The following is a 19,040-nucleotide window of genomic DNA, read 5'->3' as shown; positions in this document are numbered from 1 at the left end:
TTACACTTAAAATTTTTTGTCCAGAATCAATGCCTGGTAATGATGTAACGAACCGCATGGTACCGTCGGAGACAATCGTAGGGTAATCTTCAGTGCCGCAGTCTCCTGCCCCGATTAAATAGCATGTTGTCCCAATTAAGCTAAGTAAACCCCGGCTATTTTCTCGATTGGGTTCTGTTTTTTAAGATTTGCCCCAAGGTGGCTCCTTGTCTTTGCTAGCAGAGAGAAGGAGATGATTATCCCTTTGTACAAGATAATGGTCAGGCCACACCTTGAGTACTGTATACAGGTCTGGAGGCCTCATTTTAGGAAGTTGAGTTGCTAGAATGATTACAGAATAGGGCAACAAGATTGGTGAGAGGAACAAATGGGTGCGCTCTGACGAAGAAAGGCTTAATTTCTGCAAGTTGCGGCATCTGAAGACTAGGCACTTGTGAGGTGATCTGATCGAGGTGTATAAGGACTTGAATGGCTTGAGAAAACTCAATGCTGATGGGATACTTCCGCTTGCTCAGATTAAGGACCTAAGGGGGCATAGATTCAAATTGAGGAAAGACGGCTGTAGAATAGATATGCTGAAGTTTGCCTTTAGCCATCTGTTGATAGCTTAAATAAATTTAAGGCTGAACTAGACAAACTTTTGGATTGACCGGATTGGTGAAACGGGAAGGGTTTTTTTTTTTTTTGGCTGATGTTGTATAAGCTTGCTTTCTTGCATCATATGCCTCAACTAATGCTAATACTAATAATGAAAAAAGTTGCTGCTGTACTAGTGCTGATAGAGAAGAGAAGTTGAATGGTACAATGCATGGTGTATGTACGGAGTGACCAGATAATCATTAAAAAAAAATTGGATTCAGTGGCAAACTTCTAAGTTGATAGTAATAAACTGTATATTAGGTGAAACCTTGATATACATGTAAATAATTGATTATAATAAAGGTGAACTGAAGTTCATTGTCGTCACTGGAATGTACACTAGTGTGTTTAACTCAATAACGGTTTCACATCAACCTATTGTATGTAATGCATTTTGTTTTATACAAGTATTTTCAAGAATTTTTGAAATTTTCCCAGTATGTCATGGAACACACTGTACACATACAAAAAATACCACAGAAGGCTGCAGAAACAAAAACTGGTAGGTCAGTGTTAGCATAAAAAACAGTAATAAATATATGAACATGGTTTTTACCTCTTTTCAGCCTTAAGCTGATTTGCCACATATTGTAGAAGGCCAGTAAGCTCAATAGGATACTTTTTAAATACACCACCACAAAAATTTGCAAGACCTGAAGATTAATAAAAGATTTTATAAAGTGATATCTTGAAAGTTTTATTTCACATACACAAATAAAAACAACAACTGTAGATACTATAAATAAAAGTCAAGATGAATGTTTTCAAAATCTAAAAAGTATGAGGATGTCGTTTACATGAGTCATGTCCATTTGTAATATGGATAAAAATTTATGATAAGAACTTAAATAAATTTTTAATGTCAACAGGAAAAATTCATTCTTCTTCTTTGTTAGTCTTGGGATGTTTATCGTTCCCTTGCTGATGTTTTAAATCGGGAAAACGAGTTCCCGACTCTAAAACAGCAGCCGGGGGGGGGGGGGATAAACACCCTAACTAAGACCAACCATGGTGGTTTAGGCATGTCAATTACTGCTACTGCAAACAATCAATCAGAAGAGCAAAAAATTTTACATTAATTCATACATAAAAGTTTTTTAAATAATTTACACAATTCTTACAATAACATATGAAGGAAAAAACCATTGCTTTCCTTCAAGAACAATGACACGCTTATACATGCTTTGATCACTTCACTTGAGATAGGATCTGCATTTGTAAAGACGGAGTTCATGAAGAGTATGTTTTTGGTCCAGAGACATTACTGTCTTAAAAGGTTTCAGAAATAGCCATAAAAATTTTCAATGTAATTAATGATAATGAAGTGCAGGTCCTGATCTAATGCAAAATTCTATTCTAGGTAAAGCATTTAAATAATAATATTGGTAGACAAGAAAAGGTGTGAATGTGCATTAGTGTTGCCAAAGAGATTTCTGATATAGTGCACCAGCAAATGGGGAGGGACTCGAGGTCACTCACCAGGCCTTTTCTTCCATAGGGTCAGCATTTTTTTGAAAACCCTATACACGAGAAGTATTAGAACCTATAGTACTTGGTACCGTGCTAGGGTTGGAGTTTGAGAAGAAAGAAAATATTTGTTGACATTAGACTTTAATTTTCAGGAAATACGTATGCAGCAAGATTGTTCCAGAAAAAGGCAGTAGAATGAATACACAAGAAAGATGAAAAGTTGGTTCTGTGAGTTTGAAGTTGGACAGTAAATGGATGGTGGAGGCACATGTTCGGACTGTTCTGAGAGAGAGAGAGAGAGAGAATTATAGAAGTCAGTTCAGAAGAACCATGCCCATGGAAATATCTGTAGAAAAGGCATGCAGCAGAAACAGTACGTCTTTGTTAGAAAGGAGTCATTAGTTAACTAACTGCCCCCTCCTGAGTGGAATCTAGAAGCCTAAAAGAGGTTTTGGGGGCACCGCCCAAGATGTGGGAACAATATTCCATGGTAGGTCAGATTTGCGATTTGTATAGAGTGAACAGCTGTTTGGAAGAAAAGTAATGCCAAGAGCCAAAGAGAAAACCAAGTTTTTTAGATGCAGAGGAAGCAATATTTGAAATGTGCTTGTGCCAAGAGAGATTAGAAGTCAGGGTAATCCCCTAAAGAGATATATAATTTTGCCTAGAAATCAGTGTCACCAAAGATAAGCATAGGAGCAGAAGAATCCTTTTTGTGGGATATAAGACAAGACTGAGTTTTAGAAGGATTGAAATCAACTAAGTTGTCTTTGCCCCATTGGAGAATTACCTGGAGATCGGCATTTAAGGAATTGGTACCAGATATTCAAGAAGTGGAAGCTGATTGAGCAGGGCAAAGTTTCTCAAAGTGGAAAGTAGAATGCAATGTGCTATCATCGAGAAAACTACGGATAGGATTTCCAGCCAATGGAATAAGGTCATTAATATACAAGAGGAAAACAGTGGAGGAAAGAACTGAACCTTGGTGGACACCAGCATTAGTGGAGAAGTTAGAAGACATAGGGCCATTTACCATCACCCTCAGTAAGCAATCAGAGAGGAAAACTGGATAACCAATTACAGAAAACAGTTGGCAAACCATAAGATGGAAGCTTTTTTAGTAGACCTTTAGGCCAAACATTATCGAAAGATTGAGATGTCTAGGTAGATTAGAAGTTGACGGTTAATTGATTTCTCCATTACTTTAGAAAGAGTAGAAGTAATTGCAATGGGACGATAATTGGATGGGAGGGACTTGTCACCCATTTTAGGAAAAGCTGGATATCAGCAAATTTCCAAGCAGAAGAAAAAACATCTTTGGAATAAGAAAGTGAAAAAAAAGTTGACAAAGAACAGGAATAAGTTCAGGAACACAGGTTTTGAGAACAAGTGGAGAAATACCATCAGCACCTGGAGATTTCTTAGCATCAAGATTCATCAAAATTTTGATGAATTTTGATGGAAGACCACAGGAGGCATTGAATAGAGCATGTTGGGAATGGTGGGAGGTGTTTTTCCGAGATCATTAATACATGAGTTGGAAGAAAAACGGGATGCTAGCAGGTCAGCTTTATCCTTGGCTGAAGTGACAACAGAACCATCTGGGTTTGAGAGAGGTGGGAGTAGAGATGGGCAAACGTTGCGGCCAATAGCTTTGGCAAGAGACCAGAATGCTCGGTTACCATTAGAGCATGAAGCAAGTTTTCTCTCTTAGCCTGTTCAAAATCTAGTTTGGACTGATTAATGACTGCTTTACAATTCTTGCGAGCTTTGGTGTAGCCAGAAAATGAAACTGAAGATTGGAAACAAGCCAATTACGATATGCAACATTCTTCTCTTGAACAGCCTTAGCACATTCATTGGAAAATCAAGGTTTAGATAACGGACAAGATTTTAAAGTGGAGTGTGGATTAAAGTATTCCATTCCTAGAAGAATCATTTCACTGACATGATCTGAGCAAACGTTGACATCAGAAGTTTTAAAACAGTAGTCTGATCAAGGAAAAGAAGAAAAGAAATCTTGCTGATCATCCCATTTTGCATTCTTGTAATGCCAAACAATACGAGGTTGGGAATAGCCACGAGATAAAGGCTCCATTGGAAAAGAGACAATCACAAAGTTGTGACCTGAGGTAACTAAGGGACCACTCACTTTGACCGTGTACTTAGAAGGGCTGTTTGTGACAAAAAGATCGAGCATGTTGGTTGCGTGGTTAGGATTGTACAGTATTCTTGTAGGTATATGAACAATCTGTGTAAGGTCATTAGAAGTTGCAAAAGCTTCAGCATCTCGACCAGCTGAGTCGGTGTGACTAGTAAACATAAGCCAGCAAGAGTTGTGAACATTAAAATCATCAAGGAAATTACTTCACTGTTAGAAAAGTTGGACTGGAGAAAGTCAAGTTGCAAAGAGAAGAAGTCAACGAGGTCCAAGCGATTAGTGGAGTTGGGAGAACGGTAGAGGCAATAGATGAATTTGACACAATGAGGTAGAGAGAGATTTTAAGCCAGAGAATATCGAAGAGAGGAGATTCCATATTACCAATTCTCTGACAGGGAATATCGGAACAGACATATGCACAAGTACCACCTTTGAGGCGAAAGGAATCATACATCAAATAATTTGGGCAACAGAATCTCAGTTATCAGTTGAATCAACCGATAACTGAGATTCTGTCAGAAAAAGTACATGGAGTTTGGCAGACTGCAAGTGGAAATGGACATCGTTGAGATTAGAATTGAAACCATGTATATTTGTGAAATGAATTAGGAAGTGTTTGGGAGGCTTAGATCTTTTCGCAGATAAGCTTACTCTATTAGTTTCACAATTCATGGTGTATTCAATAGTAAGAAAAAGTGGGACATGCTGTATGAAGCATGCCCCCCCCCCCACTTGGTAGGAATATACCCAGATCCTTGACAAAACGTGTCCTCGACAATGCCACCCGCATACACACTACTCGGACTCCCTCCACTCACTATCTGGCAGAGTAGAGGTAGCAAGATTATACACTAAAGAGTTACCAATAGGTTCGGTCTGGTGTGCTAACTAGTGGCCGGCCTGCAAACACCGTTTTAGATGTGTACCCTCGAAATGTAAGGAAAATTTGATCTCGCCATGATGTTCATCATAACCGGAAAAGTTATCAGTCATACTGCATGATGGAAGAGATGGGGAAGGGTTGACCGGGACTAATTCCACATTTCAACCCTCCAATAAGCAAAGTGGTGTCATCTACCGAGAGTCATCTACCACCTAGTATTGCCTGGTAACACAGGGGCAGGGATTCCTCCATGTGGTGTGGGCGCAACACCCCGACCCCTGCTTACATTGGTTCACACCTGGATGGTCACCCAGTGTGCTTGGAGGTTATACCCAGGATTACTATCAGTACCACCATCATGAAGGTGCAAGCAGAGGATCTGGCTGTCACAGATCGTCCGGACTTCACCAAAATTGGGTCTACTTGACTTGGATGTAACCCGAATATCAGTTCGATTAACATTTTAGAAGTATGGAGCGGTGAAGTGATTTTGGAGTGGCTGTTATTTTGTTCTCAACATATTATTTGGATTTAGAGGAACTTGCTCATAAGGTGATGCGGATGAGTATCACTCAATTTTAGGGTCCTGTTTTTTGGGAAAACAGTTCTTCTGTGTCCATCTCCTCTTTGGTAAACAGTTCTCGAATCTCATCACAATTTGTCTTCAACATTCATGCTGTTTGATGTCTGGTTTGCGAGAAAATGTGGGTGAACTAGTATTGTGTATGGGAAAAACAGGTGAATACTGTAGGGATATATGCATCTACTGCTTTACAGGTACAGTAATCAATACTAACCTAGCCCACTGAGCTACATATTTGCTGGGTTGGATTATTTAAAGAGGTTAAAAAGGTGAGGTGACAATATGTAGTCCTGCCTGGCACGTTTACATATTTTGAATAATGTGTTTCCCATGTTGATTCTTACAGTACCTTCCTGTTGCAGATATAATAGCTTAATCAGCTGAATTATGTGGATTGGGAATTTCATGTTAATCAACATTTCCCATAGATAATCATGTTGAACACAATCAAATGCTTTTGAATAATCTAGAAAACACAAAATGACTGGGAATGGAACTCTGAATTTGTTGCATTTTTCAGCAATCAGACGTAGACTTAATCTCTGATCTCAGGTTCCTCTGCCCTTTCTGAAACCTGCTTACTCTTCTTCAAATTCTGAAATTCTTCATATTCTTGAATTTCTTTTTAGTATGCTTTTAAGAAGAATTTTGCCAGCATGAGAAATGAGGCTAATAGTCTCATAGTAATAGTCAAGAGACTAATAGCTAACAGTGTAGTAATTTGAACAAACTTTCAGATCTCTTTTTTTTTTTTGGAAAGGGAATGGAAATTGATTTCTTCTAATCTGATGGCCACTATCCTGTTTCCCAAATCTTTACAATGATTTTATGAAAAAATTCAGCTCTCTTTGTTTATTTATGTGCAAATGTCTGATTACATGGTGTTTCCATCAGATTCAAATTTATAAATCACATCAACATATCTCAAGACAAATGTGTTACCTCTTTTGGATTTTGCCATACTTGGAAAATCTTGCACATATATGTCTTCTGAAATTTTACACCATGTTTCTTTTCATCTTACTAAAAGACATTTCAATAACTTAATTCAGTGAACTGATCACACATTACAGAGAACAAGGCTATAATATACCATGTTTCTATTTTGTAATGCAGATAAGCAGACAATTTGCTAACGAAAAAATTAAAAGTTAACAGAATTTTTTTTGAAAAATTCCAATTTTAACATAATTTACTATTTTAAAGAAAAGAAAAAGACAGGTAAATTAGATTTCAGAAATTGTAACCAACTGGAAAGGCTTTACAGTTTTCATTCTTTGTAACCAATGGTTAAGAGTGAGAGATCTCCGCCACGGACGGTCCCAAGCCCGGCTGCGAAAGGAGGAGGGTGGTCATCCTGCTGAAATGACCAGAACCGGGAAACCGGGGAAACTAGGCAAGAAACCGCATGAAATTCGGAACAAGCTCTTACAACAATGTTACCGCATCCGGGGTAGCCGATGCGCCAGCACTGGGGGCCCAGGGTGCTGGTGTGAAGTGGACCACTGGCCACAGAACAATGTTATCGCATCCGGGGTAGCCGATGCGCCAGCACTGGGGACCCGGGGTGCTGGTGTGAAGTGGACCACTGGCCACAGAACAAGCTCTTACAACAATGTTACCGCATTTGGGGTAGCCGATGCGCCAGCACTGGGGACCCAGGGTGCTGGTCTAAAGTGGACGACTGGCCATAGCAGTAAGCTTACTACGCCGAAAAGGGCAATTAACATTGGCGAATGGAATGTTCGAACGGGACACCACGTTGGACAAAAGGAAATCATTGCCCAAGAACTACTTAGGTGCAAGGTATCAATCGCGGCATTATCCGAATTAAGGCTCACCGGGTCTGGAACGATGATCATCCAACCACCAGCACCTAACGAAGCAGTTATGCTATTCTACTCTGGTGGTGAGAAACGAGAAGCAGGAGTGGGCTTTATGGTCGATGTTCAGGCCACCAGTAGTGTGATTGCTTTCCAACCAATATCGGACCGCCTGGCAGTCCTTACTGTCAAGGGAACCATCAAGACCCATATTATCTCCGCCTATACACCAACTGAGACTAGCCTCGACCCAACCAAGAATGACTTCTACAACGGCTCCAACATACGCTGGATTCAATTCCACAGACAGAAGTGATCATCCTCGCAGGGGACTTTAATGCCCACATTGGCGTGGACAGATCTGGTTGGGAAACAACAATGGGCAAGTTTGGCCATGGGAAGATCAATGACAACGGACTACGTTTGTTGTCCTTTGCTGCATCTAACAACCTGATCATCGGAAACAGCCATTTCCAGCACCCTCAAAAACATCAACTTACATGGCGAAATCCATCTGGTAAGGACTCAGCAATCCTAGACTACATTCTGATCAACGCCCGATTTCGCTCATCACTCATGGATGTTCGTGCCATGAGGAGATCTGATTGCGGATCTGATCACTACCTCATCCGGGCTAAGGTGTAGCTCAAATTACGGCATGCAAAAAGGTCATCTCGGTCAGCCAAGCTGGACTGGAGGCAGCTAATGAATGCTGCCAACAAAACTGCATATCAGATCGCCCTATCCAACCGCTTCGAGATGCTAGCCGTGGGCGAGGATATAAATGAAGAAGAAAAGCAGATCTCTGATGCCATCCTGGAATGTGCCAAGCCCCTATGTCCACCTGCCCGACGTCGAACGCAACCATGGATATCAGACGAGTGCCTCGACCTCGTGGACAAACGGAAACAGGCAAAGTTGGTCGACTTTGAACGGTACCGGCAGCTCAATCGAGAAGTCCGACAGAGGATGACAGCGGAAAGAGAAGAATACTGGAACCAAGTGGCAGACGATCTTGAAGTGGCGGCATCCAAGAACGAGTACCGCACTCTCTACCGCACCCTCAGATGTCTGAGTGGAAAGACCAAATTGACTAGTGACAACATCAAGAATGCTGATGGGACCTCCGTGCGATCACCGTCCGAACGCCTGCAACGGTGGAGTGAATTCTTCAAAGCATTGTATAATCACGACCCACCTCAGGGACCGCCAGAAGCCGCACTATCGATCGATCCCCCTGAAGTCTCCATGGTCGATGTTGAGCCTACAGTAGAAGAAGTGAAAGCAGCCATACAATCCCTAAAGAATGGCAGGGCACCAGGAGTGGGGACCAAGTCACCACAGAAGCGATCAAAGCCGGGGGAGATGTACTGCTTCGTCGACTACACTCACTCCTCAAAACCATCTGGTGCACGGAACAAATTCCTCCATGTTACCGGAGGAATTTGGAGGAGTGTGATGACTTTTCGAGGTACACGTTCGACCTATTGTACCGATCCACAAGAAAGGTGATAACCGGGACTGCAAGAACTACCGTGGCATCAGCCTCCTTTCCATCATCGGAAAGGTCTTTGTGAAGATCATCCAGTCAAGGCTGCAAAAACATCGGGAGCAAACCAGTCGAGAAGAACAGGCAGGATTTAGACCCGGGCGAGGATGCTGTGATCAAATCTTTCCCATCCGTCAGGTGATGGAGGAGAGGATCCGGTGTGGACAGCGAACCGTCATTGTTTTCAATGACTTTAAGTCTGCTTTCGACTGTGTCCATCGGCATGCCTTATGGAAACTACTAGAGGTCGAACATGTACCTTGAAAAGTCATCACACTCCTCCAAACTGCATACAACGGTTTAACCAGCCAGGTGTGCATCCAGAACGATTTATCTGAGGAATTTACCATCCAAACTGGAGTCCGCCAAGGGGATGTAGCCTCCCCGTTGCTTTTCAACATCGTGGTTGACGGCATTATGAGGCAAGCATTCAGAAACAGACGGGGCATACAATATGACAAGGATCACTATGTGACTGACCTGATGTTTGCCGATGATAGCGCTATCTTTGCTGGTAACGACTCTGAAGCCACGGACATCCTCTATGACATTGCCCGGCCATACGGTTTGAAGATCAATGCTGATAAGACAAAGGCCCTGACAACAGATGGGTCGCAAGCCACCATCTATCTCGAAGGCGTCCAGATCGAGCAAGTGCAGGACTGTAAATATCTTGGGTCGCTGGTCCAGGAGAAGAAAGTTGCATCCACCATGGAAATCCACAGCAGAATTGGACAGGTGGCCACTGCGTTCGCCTTGCTCAAATGGTGTCTGTGGAAGAGGACCAACATTTCCTCAAAGACTAAAATCCGACTCTTCTAGACTTTGATCCTGCCCATTCTCCTTTACGGATCAGAAACATGGATTTGTCTCAAGATGGTAGTAGTAGTAGTGGCACATGATGCAAGAAAGCAAGTGTAGGAGCTTATGCAGCATCAGCCAAAAAAAAAAAAAAAAAAAAAAAAAAATCACACCATTCCCTCCAAATGCCTGTCCAGTTCCTCCTTAAATTTATTTAACCTATCAACTTCCACAACGACAGATGGAAGTTTGTTCCAGCAATTAACCACCCGCTGGCTAAAGGCAAATTTCCGCACAACTATTCTACATCTGTCCTTTCTTAATTTGAACTTATGTCCCCATAGGTTGGTAATCTGAACAAGTGGAAGGATCCCATCAGAATTCAGCGTGCTCAACCCATTCAAGGCCTTATAGACCTCAATCAGATCACCGCGCAGGTGCCTAGTCTCCAGCCACTGCAATTTGCAGAACTTAAGCCTCTCTTGGTAAGAGAATCCCTTCATTCCCCTCACCAATCGTGTTGCTCTTCTCTGTACACGCTCAAGCATATCTACATCCTTCCTAAAATGAGGCCTCCAGACCTGTACGCAGTACTCAAGGCGTGGCCTGACCATTGCCTTATACAGAGGGACAATCACCTCCTTTTCCCTGCTAGCAAAATTCCTATATATATCATTGACAAAACCCCATGACCCGCCCTAGCAGCCTGTCTGCACTGCTCAGAAAACTTCATATCTGACTGCACAATTACTCCCAGGTCTTTTTCATTTTCTACCACCTTAAGTGTAGTACCACACAGTTGGTACGTTTCTCTGGGGTTACTTCTACCCATATGCAGTACTTTGCATTTGTCAAGGTTGAACTTCAGTTGCCACTTCTTAGCCCATCTGCCCAAATTATCTAGATCCTGTTGCAGTAGCACACTGCCATTACTGTCATTAACAACCCTGCCAACCTTTGTGTCATCTGCAAACTTCGACATTAAGCCTGATATACCTTCATCAATATCATTGATAAATACACAAAACAACAGTGGACCCAACACCGAACCCTGTGGGACTCCACTAATAACATTAGTCCACGAAGAGCAGCACCCATTGATTACCACCCTCTGTCTTCTCCCACTTAACCATCCTTTTATCCATTGTAGCAACTTACCCTTAATACCATTCTGCTCCAATTTGTACAGTAGTCTTCCATGCGCAACAGTGTCAAAAGCTTTCCTGAAATCCAAGTATATGATATCAAAATTATTTTTTGCATCCAGTTCCTTTGTGACCACATCATAATAACCAATCAAATTTGTCAGACAAGACTTTCCCTTAACAAACCCATGCTGTGTTTGAATTATTGCTGCAGTCTTGTCTAGATGATCCTGCAATACATCTTTAACCAGCGACTCCATTATTTTACCCAGAACAGAAGTTAAACTAACTGGTCTGTAATTACTCGTGTCACCCTTCGATCCACCTTTGTGAATTGGGGACACATTTGCACATCTCCAGTCCGTGGGAACCTCCCCTGAGTCCAAGGATGCTCTCATAATTATAGCTAAGGGTTTGCTTAGTTGCTTTGCCGCCTCCTTTAAAATAACTGGATATATCCCATCCACCCCAGGTGCCTTTCTTATGTTTAACTTCAACAATTTCTCCTCCACTTTGCTCTCAGTTATTACAAGATCATTAAGCACTCTGCTACAATTTGATAACGTCCTTCCATTTTCAAATTGTAATAATTCCTCACGTGTGAATGTAGATGCAAAATACTCATTCAGTTTGTTTGCTATCTGAGCAGGATCATCAACAGTCGAACCATCGATGTCAAGTGGACCAATCATATTTATCCCCTTCCTTTTAGAGTTTATATAAGTAAAGAAATCCTTGCTGTTTTTCTTAGCATCTTTTGCCAAAGATTTCTCGTAATCCGCCTTCGCCTGCCCAACCTCCTTTGTGACCTGATTACAGACTAGCTTATATCTGCCACAGGCTTCTGCATCACCTGATAATTTATATGCATCCCATGCATTTTTCTTCTCTGTCACGAGTCTCATTAGTTCATTTGATAACCATTTAGGCCTAAACCTTGAACGATATTTCTTAATCGGTATATAAAGTCTAGTAGCTTCCACGATTAATTCTTTGAATGCTTCCCACTTAGAATTTACTGTTTGTAACATCGTCAGTTGATCCCACTGTACAGAATTTAAAAACTGTCTGAGACCACTGTACTCCCCTTTACGGAAGCAAAAACCCTTTCCTTTACCCCTGACGGTAGTTACCTCTTTGAGTAAATCCCACTTCAGCACACTGTGATCACTGCCACCTAGTGGTTCCTTTATCTGCAAATTCTTAATACACGAATGATCACTGCTGATAACCAGATCAAGAGTGTTACTTTCTCTGGTTGCCTCTCGAACATGCTGCTGCAGAAAACAATCATCCAATAACTCCACAAAAGTCTGACTAGTGTGTGAGTGACCAACCCAAATGCAATGCCTGCGGCAGATTTTGGGCATCTCACTTCGTGACCGTATCACTAATGATACCATCCGCACCAGATGCCAACAGCAACCAACCATTACCGACCAAATCCAGAAGCGAAGGCTTAGATGGTTTGGTCACGTATGTAGAATGGGCACGAACAGAATACCATCCCCACTCCTTTGGAGACAATGACCGACCCAATGGAGCATCCAACGGACTGCGCCTAGGAAAACGTGGGCCAAGCAAGTGGAAAATGACTTGAAGAGCCGACGTCTCGACCTTAACCAGGCCAGGACTGACGCCATGGATCGTAAAGTATGGAAGAACATCACAGAGCAAGTCCGAAACCCTGCGGCACCTACAGCAGCATACTGGTTGCGTGGCCAACCGCTTCCCCCAGCTGCCAGCTAAGGACCAAGAAGAAGAAGAAGAAGAAGAAGAAGAGTGAGAGAAGGGAAGAAATTGATTCTCTGTTATAATTGAAGACAGTTGGCAGCTAGGAGCTTAACTGAAAACATTTCCAGTGCAGACTTCCCTTGATGGTGGACTTAGTTTGCCTTGCCTGTGATATTAGTTATCCATGTGGATTGCACAATATCACAGAGGTTAGAAAGGACAAAATCATGGTTCCAGTTTCATATTCAATGGCCAGTATCAGTAAATTTATTAATCAGTGAATTCCTTTACCTTTGACATGTTTCTTTCATTTTTTTTAATTTTATCTCTTTGATTTTTCTGTCAAAAGAATTGAGGAATGGTTAGAGGAAGAAAAATCGAAATACTTAAATGTGATAACATACATCTGAATAAAACCACAAGAATTTCGTAAAAAAGAAAAAAAATCTTTTCCCATGCAAGACTACTACCTCAACTGTCATCACTGCCCATATAAAATTTCTGCTAATCATCTGTGCAAAGACATTAGTTACTTCATTTTTGATTTAACTCATTAAATTCTTGTTACTAAATTAAATTCCTGATTCAGTTTTTGAACAAGACATTTATCTTTGCAGAGGAAAAATTTAAGACCTATATCATAAACAACATATATTGATGATTGAGGGCTCACATCAACCAGAACAATACCACCACTTTGCTTACAGGAGGCTGGTGGAACCCATGTTTAGTCTCCAGATCAAAGCTCCAGTAACCCCTCCCCATCTCTTCCGCCATGCAGTATGATTGATGTCTTTTGAGGTTATGATGGACATCATGGTGAGATCCAATCTTCCTTACATTTCGAGGGTACAACTCTAAAACGATATTTGCAGGCTGGCCGCTAGTTATTATAACTGACAAAACACCTCTTAATAATCCCCAAGAGGCTTCCGGATCAGCTGGTGTATACTCTTCCAGACACTGACTGGAAGGAGTCCGAGTAGTGTGGGGGGGTGGCATAGTCAAGGCCACATTATGTCAAGAAGCTGGGTATATTTTTATCATGTATATATGCCTATGCATATCCAAAAACTCCATTACTTCGTACAGCATGTCCCCCATCTTTTCTTACTACTGAATACATGATAAATTGTCAAACTAATAGAGAAATAACAGGATTCTAGGAGTTAACCTAATAGAAAACTAATCTGCAAAAAGACCTAAACTTTTCAAACATTTCCAAGTTCATTTCACAAATGCATGTGGTCTCAGTTCAAACTCTCAAAGAACACCCATTTTCACTTACAGCCTGCCAAACCCCATGTACATTTTCTGACAGATTCTAAGTTATCAATAGATTCAACCACTGTTCATCTCAGTTGTCTGAATTATTCGCTGTATGATTCCTTTCATTTCCAGGGTTTTAATATATCTGTTCTGATAGTCCCTGTTAGAGACTTAGTATTTGCAATCTCCTCTGGCTTAAAAACTCTACCACGTTTCCTTCTGTCAAATTCATCTGCTGCCTCTATCATTCTCCCAACTTCACCAATTACTTGGAACTCTTTAACTTTCTCTATTCCAACATTACAAACAGTGGGGTAATTTTCCTTGGTAATTTTAATACTCAACAACTCCATCTGGCTTCCATTTTCTAGTCACAAAGACTCAGCTGGTCAAGATGTTGAGGATTTTGCAATTACTAATGGCTGCACAGATTGTTCATTTACATACCAGAATACCGACAATCCTAATCACAACCACAATGCTTGATCTTTTTCTCACAAACAACCCAACCCTTCCCTTCTAAGTACACAGTCGAGGTGAGTGCTCCTCTAGGCAACTTAGTGATGGTCTCTTCTCCAATGGAGCCTTTCTCTCATGGTCATTCTCAACCTTGTGTTGTTTGGCATTACAAGATTGCAACATGGGATGATCTGCGAGAGATTTCTTTTCTTTTCCTTGGGCGGAATACCGTTTCAAAACTTTTGATGTCAATGTTTGCTCATCGATTCAGTGAAATTAATCTTGTGCGAATGGAATATTTCACACTCCACCTTAAAATCTTATCCTATATCTAAACCCTGGTTTCACATTAAATGTGCTAAGGATGTTCAAGAGCAGAATGTTACATATCGTATTCGGCTAGTCTCTGCAATCATGTTCCAAATCATTTTCATTTTTTGCCTATGCCAAAGCTTGCAACAATTGTAAAGCAGTTTATCAGTCCAAACTAGATTTTGAACAGGCTAACAGTAGAAAACTTGCTTCTTGTCCAAATTATAGCTGAATTATAGCCAAATTATTTTCACTATTTCCATTGTACACCAATGGACAATTGGTCCTTGAGGTTGGTCACAGACATTCTCTCAGATATGCCAGACAAGCTGTTCTTGCTACCTGGGAGTCTAAAACGCTGATGGAACTGATATTCGGGTGACACTCAAGTCAAAGTTGTTTGTTGTTGTTTGGTTTTTTAGGAGCATTAGCAACTAAGGCCATATTGCTCCGGGGATATGCGGTGGTCATTCCCTGACCTTTCCGCATCCTCCGTATTTGGTGGTGACGGGATCGAACCCCGGTCTAATCAAGAAGCGTGTGCTACGCACTGCTGCTCCTTCCCACCTGGCTACGGAGGCGCCTCTCAAGTCAAAGTGGACCCAATTTCGGCGAAGTCCGGACGGTCTATGACAGCCAAATCCTCTGCTTGCACCTTCACGATGGTGGGACTGTTAGTAATCCTGGGTATAACCTTCATGCACAAGTACATGGTGGGTGACCACCCAGGTGTGAACCAACGTAAGCAGGGGTTGAGGTGTGGCGCCCACACCACATGGAGGAACGCCACCCCTCTATGTTACCAGGCAGTACTAGGTGGTAGATGACTCTCATCAACCGGTGAAATACCACCACATTGCTTATTGGAGGTTTGAAGTGGTGGAACCCATGTTTAGTCTCTAGAGCTAAGTTCCGGCCAACCCTTCCCTATCTCTTCCATCATGCAGTATGATTGATGATTTTTGAGGTTATGATGAATGTCGTGGCGAGATCCAATATTCCTTACATTTCGAGGGTACAGCTCTAAAACGGTGTTCGCAGGCCGGCCGCTAGTTAGTACACCGGACTGAACCTATTGGTAACTCTCTAGGAAGCTTCCGGATCAGCTAGTGTATAATCTTGCTACCTCTACTCTGCCAGATAGTGACTGGAGGGAGTCCGAGTAGTGTGTATGCGGGGAGCATTGTCGAGGCCACGTTATGTCAAGGATCTGGGTATATTCTTACCACATGTACGCCATATCCAAAAATTTCATTACTTCATACAGCATGTCCCACCCACTTTTTCTTACTATTGAATACACCATGAATTGTAAAAATAACAGAGCAAGCTTATCTGTGAAAAGTTCTAAACCTCCCAAGGACTTCCTAATTCATTTCACAAATATACGTGGTCTCAATTCTAATCTCAACGATGTCGATTTCCACTTGCAGTCTTCCAAACCCCATGTACTTTTTCTGACAGAATCTCAGTTATCAGTTGATTCAACTACTGCTCATCTCAGATGTCCAAATTATTTGCTGTATGATTCCTTTCGCCTCAAAGGTGGTACTTGTGCATATGTCCGTTCTGATATTCCCTGTCAAAGACTTGGCAATTTGGAATCTCCTCTCTTTGATCTTCTCTGGCTTAAAATCTCTCTACCTCATTGTGTAAAATTCATCTGTTGTCTCTACCGTTCTCCCAACTCCACTAATCACTTGGAGCTCTTTGACTTCCTCTCTTTGCAACTTGACTTTCTCCAGTCCAACTTTCCTAACAGTGAGGTAATTTTCCTTAGTGATTTTAACGTTCACAACTCCAGCTGGCTTCCATTTTCTAGTCACACCGACCCAGAAGGTCGAGATGCTGAGGCTTTTGCAATTACTAATGACCTAGCACAGATTGTTCATTTACCTACAAGAATACCGGACAATCCTAATCATACAGCCAATACGCTTGATCTTTTTCTCACAAACAACCCTTCTAAGTACAAGGTTGAAGTGAGAGGTCCTTTAGGCACTTTAGATCACAACTTGGTGATTGTCTCTTCTCCAATGGAACCTTTATCTCATGGCTATTCCGAACCTCGTATTGTTTGGCATTACAAGAATGCAAAATGGGATGACCTGCGAGACTTCTTTTCTCCTTTTCCTTGGTCTGATTACTGTTTCAAAACTTCTGATGTCAACGTTTGCTCAGATCGTGTCAGTGAAATTATTCTTGGAGGAATGGAATCCTTTATCCCACACTCCCCTTTAAAATCTAGTCCTTTATCTAAACCTTGGTTTTCCAATAAATGTGCTAAGGCTGTCCAAGAGAAGAACATTGCATATCGTAATTGGCTTGTTTCTAATTCTTCAGTTTCATTTTCTGCCTACACCAAAGCTCGCAACAATTGTAAAGCAGTTATTAATCAGTCCAAACTAGAGTTTGAACAGGCTAAGAGTAGAAAACTTGCTTCTTGCCCTAATGGTAGCCGAGCATTCTGGTCTCTTGCCAAAGCTATTGGCCGCAACTTTTGCCCATCTCTGCTCCCACCTCTGTCCAAACCAGATGGTTCTGTTCTTTATCCTTGGCTGAACCAGATGGTTCAGCCAAGGATAAAGCTGACCTGCTAGCATCCCAAACACGCTCCATTCAATGCCTCCTGTGGTCTTCCATCAAAAGGATATCAGAAGGATTTTGATGAATCTTGATGCTAAGAAAGCTCCAGGTCCTTATGGTATTTCTCCACTTGTTCTCAAAACCTGTGCTCCTGAACTTACTCCTATTCTTTGCCGCCTTTTTTCACTTTCTTATTCCAAAGGTGTTTTTCCTTCTGCTTGGAAATTTGCTCATATCCAGCCAGTTCCTAAAAAGGGTGACAAATCCCTCCCATCCAATTATCGTCCCATTGCAATTACTTCTACTCTTTCTAAAGTAATGGAGAAATCAATTAACCGCCAACTCTTAAACTACCTAGAAACCTTCCGTCTGATCAACGATCGCCAGTATGGATTCCGTCAATGTCGATCCACTGGTGATATTCTGGCTTATGTTACCCATTTATGGACTAATTCAATGGAAAGGTTCGGTGAAACACAAGTAGTTGCTCTTGACATCTCAAAGGCTTTTGATCGTGTTTGGCATAAAGGTCTTCTAAACAAGCTTCCATCTTATGGTTTGCCAACTGTTTTTAGTAATTGGTTATCCAGTTTTCTCTCTGATCGCTCACTGAGGGTGATGGTAGATGGCTCTCTGTCTTCTAACTTCTCCACTAATGCCGGTGTCCCCCAAGGTTCAGTTCTTTCCCCCACTCTTTTCCTCTTGTATAATAATGACCTTCTTCCATTGACTGGAAATCCTATCCATAGTTTTGCCGATGATAGCACATTGCATTCAACTTTCCATTTTGAGAAACCTTGTCCAGCTCAATCAGCTTCAAGTTCTCGAAAATCTGCTGCCAATTCCTTAAATGCCGATCTTCAGGTAATTCTCCAGTGGGGCAAAGACAACTTAGTTGATTTCAACCCTTCTAAAACTCAATCTTGTCTTATATCTCGCAAAAAGGATTCTTCTGCTCCTATGCTTATCTTTAGTGACACTCCGATTTCTAGGCAAAATGATATATCTCTTTTGGGGATTACCCTGACTTCTAATCTCTCTTGGCACAAGCACATTACAAATATTGCTTCCTCTGCATCTAAAAAACTTGGTTTTCTCTTTTGCTCTCGGCGTTACTTTTCTCCCAACCAGCTGCTCACTCTGTATAAATCGCAAATCCGCTCTGCCATGGAATATTGTTCCCACATCTGGGGTAGTGCCCCCAAAACCTCTCTCAGGCTTCTTGATTCCATTCAGAAGAGGGCAGTTAGGTTAATTAATGATTCATCTCTAACAGAGTCTCTCCACTCGCTTTCTCATAGACGCACTGTTTCTGCTGCATGCCTCTTCTACAGATACTTCCATGGGCACTGTTCTTCTGAATTGGCTTCTATAATTCCCGCTCTCTCTTTCAAAACAGTCCGAACACGTGCCGCCACCAGCCAACATCCATTTACTGTCCAACTTCAAACACACAGAACCAACTTTTCATCTTCCTCATTTATTCATTCAACTGCCATTTTCTGGAACAACCTTCCTTCATACGTATTTCCTGAAAATTACAATCTACAGAAGTTCAAGTCCAATATCAAGAAATATCTTCTTTTGTCTTCTCAGCCTCCAACCCAAGCACGGTACTAAGTACTA

The 19,040-nt window shown here is 41.6% G+C and overlaps 1 protein-coding gene across 4 annotated transcripts in view; it reads right to left on the bottom strand.

Moving 5' to 3' along the window:
• Nucleotides 1-19,040, bottom strand: part of tho2 (THO complex subunit 2-like protein) — a 1,047,711-nt gene that overhangs the window by 712,273 nt on the left and 316,398 nt on the right. For all 4 annotated transcript variants that reach the window (XM_090374101.1, XM_090374103.1, XM_090374104.1 and 1 more), the window contains exon 18: nt 1,196-1,292. In XM_090374101.1, the coding sequence (XP_090230227.1) occupies nt 1,196-1,292 (97 nt within the window). The remainder of the gene's footprint in view (nt 1-1,195; nt 1,293-19,040) is intronic.

Source organism: Mastigoproctus giganteus, chromosome 5, assembly GCF_048544385.1.
Source record: "Mastigoproctus giganteus isolate SK-2022 chromosome 5, ASM4854438v1, whole genome shotgun sequence".
NCBI classification, from domain to species: Eukaryota; Metazoa; Arthropoda; class Arachnida; order Uropygi; family Thelyphonidae; genus Mastigoproctus; species Mastigoproctus giganteus.
This window is presented reverse-complemented; position numbering and strand designations above follow the sequence as displayed.